A 9,033-nucleotide genomic window follows, 5' to 3' on the forward strand; every position below is an offset into this window, starting at 1 on the left:
ACGATAACACCCGTCCTCACTCTGCTCGCAGAACAACGGCCCTTCTTGAGTCCTTCAAGTGGGACGTTATCAACCATCCACCTTACAGCCCATACCTGGCGCCAAGTGATTATCACCTCTTCATGCATTTGAAGAAATGGCTCGGGTCACAGCGGTTTGATGACGACGAAGAGCTCAAAGATGCTGTCACAGGCTGGCTCCAGGCACAAGCAGGTGATTTTTATGCAGAAGGAATTTCAAAGCTTGTGAAGAGATACGATAAGTGCCTCAATCGCTATGGAGACTATGTAGAAAAATAGTGCAAAGATGTAGTTGTAAGATGTATATATTAAAATATTTTTATTTAACTTGGTGTATTTTTTTAAATCAACCGGAGATTACTTTCTGAACGGCCCTCGTATTTACCAAGCACCTGCAGGAAATTATAATCTATTCATAAATCAATTAGAAGCTCTTTTGGGTTATTTAACAGGAAGAAACAAAGAAATTTTGATTACTGGTGACTTTCATACAGATTTTCTATTGCAATCTTCCAGTAAACATTTACTGCAGTTAGTAATGTTGTGCTTCAATCTAACTCACACTGTAAACTTTCCAACTAGGATCACTAAATCCTTAAGAACAGCCATTGATAACATTTTTAAAGACAAATCAAAGCAACAAAATCATATCATAAAACCTGTAATAAATGGATTATCAGATCATGACATGCAGCTCCTTGTTTTAGATGTAAATTCTAAGCAGATTATCAGGACTGCTAAATCTGAGTACAGGAGAGTAGTCAATCAACGAAAAATTGAGTGTTTAAGAAAACTGCTCAAAGATATGAACTGGAAAGTTGTTTATAGTGGTCATGACATGAATGAAAAATATAACACATTCATGAACAATGTCAGTGCCATGTTTGAAAACTGTTTTCCTCTAAAAGTTACTCAAATTAAACAGAAGTCTATAATAAAACCATGGATTACACAAGCAATAAAGATTTCCCGTAAGACAAAAAGGAAAATGTATCTGTCGACCAAGAATAGCTCCAGCGCTGATGATTTAGCTAAATACAAGGAATACTGTAAAATATTAAAAAAAAGTAATTCAGATATCTAAACAAATGCACTACTTGAAGAAGATAGCAATGTCAGGGAACAAAATAAAAACAATATGGGGTATAGTGAAAGAGGAGACAGGTAGAACCAGAAAGGAACGGGAGCAAATAGCATTAAAGGTAGATGACACATCAGTAACCGATGGACATAGTGTGGCAAATCTATTTAACAAGTACTTTATTATCCATTACTGATAGAATGGGATTGTCAGGATCAGTAAATAATGCACTTGAATATCTGAAACTAGCCTTTACAAATAGCTTCAGGTACATGAATATGTCACTCACTCCACCAAAAGAAATAACTTCCATAATAAAATCTGTAAAAACAAAGCATTCTAGTGGTTATGATGAAATATCAGCAAAGTTAATTAAGGTATGTTCTTGTGAGTTTAGTACAATTCTAAGTTACTTGTGGAACCAGCCAATTATAACTGACATTTCCTGACTGGCTAAAATATGCAGATGTTAAACCTCTAATCAAGAAAGGGGGGGGAAAAGAGATACCATTAAACTATGGACTGGTTTCACTTTTGCCAGCATTCTCAAAGATTTTAGGAAAAGTAATGTACAGGCAGCTTCTCAACCATGTGACTACAAATAACATATTATCAAGAACACAGTTTGGATTTCTGAAGGGTCTGATATCGAGAAGGCTATTTACACCTACAGTGAAAATGTACTTAATTCATTAAATAACAGATTAGAAGTAGCAGGTATTTTCTGTGATTTGTCAAAGGCATTTGATTGTGTGAACCACAACATCCTTTTAAATAAATTAGAATTCTATGGTGTCACGGGCAGTGCTGCAAAATGGTTCAAGTCATACCACGCTAACAGGAAACAAAGGGTGTCAGTGCAAGGGACTAATGAATTAAGTCATCAGTCATCATCAGAATGTGAAGAAATTACATGAGGTGTCCCACAAGGATCCATCTTAGGGCCATTGCTTTTTCTTGCGTACATTAATGATCTCTCATCAATTACACTGCCAGAAGCAGAGTTCGTTTTGTTTGCAGATGACACAATTATTGCTATAAATAGTATGTCGAGTGTAGTTCTAGAGACATCTGCTAATGATATTTTCATGGATAGTAATAAATGGTTTAAAGCCACCTCACTGACATTAAACTTCGAAAAGACTCACTATATGCAATTCAGAACCTGTAAGAGGTTTCCACCCAGCATATGCATAAAGTATGAAGAAGAGCAGATAGAAGAGGTTGACAGTCTTAAATTCCTGGGACTACAACTTGGTAATAAATTCAGTTGGGAGGAGCACACCACAGAACTGCAGAAACACCTTAACAAATCTGTATTTGCCATTCGAGTGTTAGCAGACATAGGCGACATAAAAATGAAAAAGCTTGCATACTTTGCCTACTTTCATTCCATAATGTCATATGGTATAATATTTTGGGGTAACTCTTCAAGTCCAACAAAAGTTTTCAGAGTCCAAAAGCGTGTAATACGTATTTTTTGTGGAGTAAATTCATGGACGTCCTGTAGAAACCTCTTCATAGAACTGGGTACACTAACTACTGCCTCTCAGTATATTTACTTCTTAATGAAATTTGTCCTAAATAATATATCTCTTTGTCCAACAAACAGCTCAGTTCGTACATAGAATACCAGGAACAAAAATGATCTGCACAAGGACTTAAAAGCACTTATATATTGTATATACTCATACTATTAGTACTGTTATTTCAGCTTTAAAAAAATGACATGTTCCACATCCACGAGGATCTCCTCAGCACGGATCTATGGAACGAAAAACTAATCTAATCTTAGCTTCAATTAAGTCCACTGATTGTCTTTCAGTCTGTGGAGCTAAAAAGTTGTTGATTTTCTATAAGAAATGAAGCAAATACGCAAAACAAGATTTCTGTTAAGGCAACACAAAAACCTGTGGCAAAAACTACTAGTTTCCTGAAACTCGAAAACAGACTTAATTTACGAAAAATGCAGATAATATTTAGAGCTACTCCTTTTTAAGGCAAAACCAAATGTAACCCAATACGTTAGTTAAAAAATCCACATACGTCGATTTGCTACAAACTGATCGTAGATTATGCATATTATTTGCGTTGATATACAATGAAATTCAGGAGTGGTGTATTCTTTGTCTGAATTGTGAACCGAAAACGCTGATTTGCAACGAAGTAAATTGCGTATCAGAAAAACTCGTACCAGTAACTTACGAAAATATAGTTTTGTGGGCACCCAAAAAGTCTCACTCTCCTGTTTCTGGCTTAATTGTGCAATGAGAATGGTGACCGGTTTTCTGAACGAGAACAGGCTTATGTTCTCCAGATTCTAAAAGAGTACAATTTGCTTTAACCCCACAACTAGAACTAGTTTATCGCGGCCCTTGCGAATGTTCAAAATTTCACGATACAATCGGTTTCCTACAATCAATGAAAGATTACGCAGAAGCAATACGAACAGTAAAATATGAGAATCTAGAACTTTAAATCGGTACACAATCTTGTACTCGCGGTCTCACACAAGGGCAAGTTTCTGAATCGTCTGTTATATATAAATAAACGTACGTATAGCACAGATTTTCCACTTAGCTGATTCTGTGCACACTTGTACACTACATGCCGAAGAAGAACACTGCAGCGTAGGTTTATCTCGATCAAAATCGCTAAAATGTGCAACACCAACAAATTACGTCTATTGGCTGCTGCGGCTAACAGAAACCCCATTTGACGACATTTGCAACTACCTTGAGTTTCAAAAACAGCATGGAATAACCGTGTACAACGAACCTTTAAACATTTTTCGTTTGTTATAACACTTAGCTTTTGATGAAGTACTTTGGTACTATATATTTGGCCAAAGGATATAGCACCAAGATAAGGCGATTTGCCGCAAAATGTATGCCTATCTTCCAGCTGTTGTAGCTTTGGTTTTCTTGTGGCAAGGGGGAATATGAAAACTTAGAGATAGTTGTGTAAGTTATGGGTTCGAAAAACAAATTTCTGCGATATGGACTACCATTTGTGACGATGGTTGTGGTTGGATCATTTGGTTTAAAAGAATTTTCCGAGGTTAGGTATGCTATCATAGTGTAATAAATTTTCAAAAGAAAAGGAAGAGAGTTTGTTACATTTATGTTGTTTATAGGTACAAATTCAGGAAGTTCATGCCCCTAAAACCTGAAGAAGTCGAAAAGGCTAACATAAAAATGAAGAAACCTGGTGAAGTGACTTTAGAAAGCGAATACGAAAAATTGAAGCAGGTGGTTACCACTTAAAGACTTTGTTGTTTGTCTGAATTCAGTGCACTGTTTAGTAAATAAAGTATTACACGTCATTTAATGTGTTGCTTACAGTATTTCTTAGAGTGATCGTAAATAAATTATTCGAATTTACGGCGAGTGCAGTGTTTTTGTTAAACTTGATACAAACGAATTTCTTATTTTCAGATTGACATTGATAACTGGCAAAGCATAAGAGGTCCAAGGCCGTGGGAAGAAGACACCCTCCCCAAGAAGGATAAAAAATCAGCATAAACAATTTGCAGATGCAAGAGAATGTCAGGCTGCCAGTATGATTGTCGTAGAGATCAGGTGACGCAAGAATTGTGAAGCAGAAACAATAAACTTCCTTAAGAAAGAATGTTGGCATTGTAGTTGCAACACTGTCAAATAGCGAATGTTGTTGTGTAATAAATGTAGTAACAAATCTTTGACAGCAGTTTTAATTTCTGAATGAGATGCCCTGGTACAGACAAAGAGTGAATTTATTTTCCCCATAGTGGTTTTATCTGGAAAGAGAGAGAGATAAAAAGAAAAAAAAGGGCCGTGGAGATGTTATGATAAGAGAGTTTCAGAACAAACTAATTTTTGTATGTAGGCATTTATAGTAGCAGTAATCATTGCATTTGTTTAAAGTAAATAGGGAAACTTTTCGTTGGTAAATTCAAGTCCAGAAAGCAACTGTTTGAAACTGCCATTTACAAATGCAGTAAAATTTGTTGCTGTAGAATTATCTTCTTTTAGACACACACATGAAGCCTGCAACATGTTTGTATAATGTCAACAGTATTACTGTGTCCACATGTGTGCTGTGACATGCATGCTTTCAGAGTTGTAATGTGTTCTTTCGGTGGAAACGAGTTTAGCCAGTTTTGTTTGAAAGATATTTTTAATATGAATGTTACATTCAGCCAACATATTGCCATGCCATTGAAAAATAAGATTTGTATGTGAACATACTTTACCAAATACTACCCTTATCATAGTCTGTACACATTTGGCAAAAGAGTAGTTAATTGCTAGTCTACACACTATTTATATAGCTTACTGTACTGAAGGTGATATTAAAGTAGTGGTGAATGAACAAAAAGTTGAAAATCACCAAATGATGCCTTGAACCATTAATTAAAGTGCTGACGACAGTCAATCCCAGCTATTCAATGAATAGCTGTAGTGCCTTCAGCGGTGTTCGTTACCTTCTGTCAGCATTTTCAAATTTAGCACAAAATTTCAATAAGTGTAAAACCAGTGTAATTGTAAACAAAGATCCAACCTGTGAATCCAAAGGACTCAGGTTCAGTTTCCAGTCAGCCCTAGGAGTATTGTTTCACTTACCTCTCATTTTGTCTCTAGTAATGTTTGTTGTAAAAAAAATAATGATTTACATTGTGGTACAGAGTCCATATTGAACTACAGATTCCCCTGTTATTGGCCAAGTGAGTCAGTTCAATGTCTAAATGAAGGTAATGGTATGCAACCGTCACTAGGACACTTCTTAGTAATGTATGTGGTGTTCAAATCATGCTGCTTAATCCATACTGTGTGGAAAATTATGCATCTGTAAAAATATTCAACTAGCTCCATAATGAGCTAAATAAGCTGACTATGTAAGAAACCAATTGAATTTCTTTTAGTTCAACCATACTTAATCCATAGGTAATTTTTTTAGCAGATTAAACTATGTGTCCTACTCAGGAGCACATCCTCATCAGGAGAAACAAAATGCATTCTAAGGATCGGAGCGTGGAATGTCAGGTCCCTTAATCGAGCAGGTAGGTTAGAAAATTTAAAAAGGGAAATAGAGAGGTTATAGCTAGATATAGTGGGGATTAGTGAAGTTCAGTGGCAGGAGGAACAAGACTTCTGGTCAGGTGAATACAGGGTTGTAAATACAAAATCAAATAGGGGTAATGTAGGAGTAGGTTTAATAATGAATACGAGCGGAATAGTGAATGCGTTATTGTAGCCCAGATAGATATGAAGCCCACACTTACCACAGCAGTACAAGTTTATATGCCAACTAGCTTCGCAGATGATGAAGAGATTGAAGAAATGTATGATGAGATAAAAGAAATTATTCAGATAGTGAAGGGAGACGAAAATTTAATACTCATGGGGGACTGGAATTCGATAGTAGGAATAATACTAGGTGAATATGGAATGGGAGTAAGGAATGAAAGAGGAAGCCGCCTGGTAGAATTTTGCACAGAGCATAACTTAATCATAGCTAACACTTGGTTTAAGAATCATGAAAGAAAGCTGTGTATGTGGAAGAGTCCTGGAAACACTGGAAGGTTTCAGACAGATCATATCATGGTAAGATGAGATTTAGGAACCAGGTTTTAAAATGTAAGACATTTCCTGGGGCAGATGTGAATTCGGAGCACAATTTATTGGCTATGAACTGTAGGTTAAAACAAGAAACTGCAAAAATGTGCAAATTTGAGATGGGACCTGGATAAACTGAAAGAACCAGAGGTTGTAGAGAGTTTCGGAGAGAGCATTCGGGAGCGATTGACAAGAACGGGGAAAAAATGCAGTAGAAGAAAAATAGGTAGACTTGAGTGATCAAATAGTGAAGGAAGCAGAGGATAAAGTAGGTAAAAAGACAAGGGCTAGTAGAAATCCTTGGGTAACAGAAGAGATATTGAATTTAACTGATGAAAGGAGAAAATATAAAAATGCAGTAAATGAACCAGGCAGAAAGAAATACAAACGTCTCAAAAATGAGATTGACAGGAAGTGCAAAATGGCTGAACAGGGATGGCTAGGGGACAAATGTAAGGGTGTAGAGGCTTATATGTCTAGGGGTAAGATAAATGTTGCCTCAGCAAAATTAGAGAGACCTTTGGAGAAAAGAGAACCACTTGTATATATATCAACAGCTAAGATTGAAAACAAATTCTAAGCAAAGAAGGGAAAGCAGAAAGGTGGAAGGAGTATATAGATAGTCTATACAAGGGCGATGTACTTGAGGGCAGCATTTTGGAAATGGAAGAGAACACAGGTGAAGATGAAATGGGAGATATGATACTACATGAAGAATTTGACAGAGTTCCAAGTCGAAATAAGGCCCCGAAGTAGACAATATTCCATTAGAACTACTGACAGCCGTGGGAGAGCCAGCCCTGACAAAACTCTATCGTCTGGTCAGCAAGATGTATGAGACAGGCAAAATACCCTGACACTCTAAGAAGAATATAATAATTCCAATCCCAAAGAAAGCAGTGTTGGCAGGAGTGAAAATTACCAAACTATCAGTTTAATAAGTCACGGCTGCAAAATATTGACATGAATTCTTTAGAGATGAATGGAAAAACTGGTAGAAGCCAACCTTGGGGAAGATCTGTTTGGATTCCATAGAAATACTGGAACACATGAGGCAGTACTGACCCTAAAACTTAGGGGATAAATAAAGGAAAGATAAACCTACATTTCTATCATTTGTAGACTTAGAGAAAGCTTTTGACAATGTTGACTGGAATATTCTCTTCAAATTCTGAAGGTGGCAGGGATCAAATATGGGGAGTGAAAGGCTATTCACAATTTGTACAGAAACCAGATGGCAGTTATAAGAGTCAAGGGGCATGAAAGGGAAGCACTGGTTGGGAAGGGAGAGGAAGACAGGGTTGTAGCCTATCCCCGATGTTATTCAATCTGTATATTGAGCAAGCAGTAAAGGAAACAAAAGAAAAATTTGGAGTAGATTAAGATCCATGGAGAAGAAATAAAAACTTTGAGGTTTGCCGATGACATTCTAATTCTGTTAGAGATAGCAAAGGACCTGGAAGAGCAGTTGAACGAAATGGACAGTGTCCTGAAAGGAGGCTATAAGATGAGCATCAACAAAAGGAAAACAAGGATAATAGAATGTAGTCCAACTAAGTAGGGCGATGCTGAGGGAATTAGATTAGGAAATGAGACACAAAGTAGTAGATGACTTTTGCTATTTGGGGGGGGGGGGGGTAAAATAACTGATGATAGTCGAGGTAGATGGTAAAATGTAGACTAGCAATGGCAAGAAATGCATTTCTGAAGAAGAGAAATTTGTTAACATCAAGTGTAGCTTTAAGTGTCAGGAAGTCTTTTTTGAAAGTATTTGTACGGCGTGTAGCTACATATGGATGTGAAACGTGGACGATAAATAGTTTAGACAAGAAGAGAATAGAAGCTTTCGAAATGTGGTGCTACAGAAGAATGTTGAAGATCAGATGGGTAGATCATGTAACTAATGAGGTGGTACTGAGTGTAATTGGATAGAAGAATTTGTGGCACAACTTTTCTAGAAGAAGTGACTGGTGGGTAGGACATGTTCTGAGGCATCAAGGGATCACCAATTTAGTATTGGAGGTTGGCGTGGAGGGTAAAAATCGTAAAGGGAGACGAAGAGATGAATACCCTAAGTAGATTCGGAAGTATGTAGGGTGCAGTAGTTGCTTGGAAATGAAGAAGCTTGGACAGGATAGAGTAGCATGGAGAGCTGCATCAAAGCAGTCTCTAGACTGAAGACCACAACAACAACAACATGTGTTTATAAATAAGATGACAGTTTCTTCATGTCATTGAATATGTGACTAGTGAAACAACTGATATGGCAAATAACAAATCTCTTTACAAGATCCCACACTTTTAACAGTTTATCTTTTGTTTTGGAGAAATGAGA

The 9,033-nt window shown here is 36.8% G+C and overlaps 1 protein-coding gene across 1 annotated transcript; it reads left to right on the forward strand.

Annotated features, from left to right (window-relative positions):
* The first annotated feature begins 3,961 nt into the window (after window positions 1-3,961).
* LOC126412404 (cytochrome c oxidase assembly protein COX16 homolog, mitochondrial) lies at window positions 3,962-4,801 on the forward strand. The gene is made up of 3 exons (XM_050081988.1): window positions 3,962-4,166; window positions 4,238-4,352; window positions 4,539-4,801. The coding sequence occupies exons 1-3, from the start codon at window positions 4,072-4,074 to the stop codon at window positions 4,623-4,625; spliced, it is 297 nt and encodes a 98-aa protein (XP_049937945.1). The 5' UTR covers window positions 3,962-4,071; the 3' UTR covers window positions 4,626-4,801.
* Window positions 4,802-9,033: the final 4,232 nt, after the last annotated feature.

This window comes from Schistocerca serialis, chromosome 7 (genome assembly GCF_023864345.2).
Source record: "Schistocerca serialis cubense isolate TAMUIC-IGC-003099 chromosome 7, iqSchSeri2.2, whole genome shotgun sequence".
Classification (NCBI taxonomy): domain Eukaryota; kingdom Metazoa; phylum Arthropoda; class Insecta; order Orthoptera; family Acrididae; genus Schistocerca; species Schistocerca serialis.

Excerpts from the sequence above, each read along its gene's own strand:
- LOC126412404 (XM_050081988.1), top strand. The coding sequence starts at position 4,072 with ATGGGTTCGAAAAACAAATTTCTGCGATATGGACTACCATTTGTGACG. Across the intron at positions 4,167-4,237 it reads AAAGAATTTTCCGAGGTTAG|GTACAAATTCAGGAAGTTCA; the intron begins GTATGCTATCAT and ends TGTTGTTTATAG. Across the intron at positions 4,353-4,538 it reads AATACGAAAAATTGAAGCAG|ATTGACATTGATAACTGGCA; the intron begins GTGGTTACCACT and ends TCTTATTTTCAG.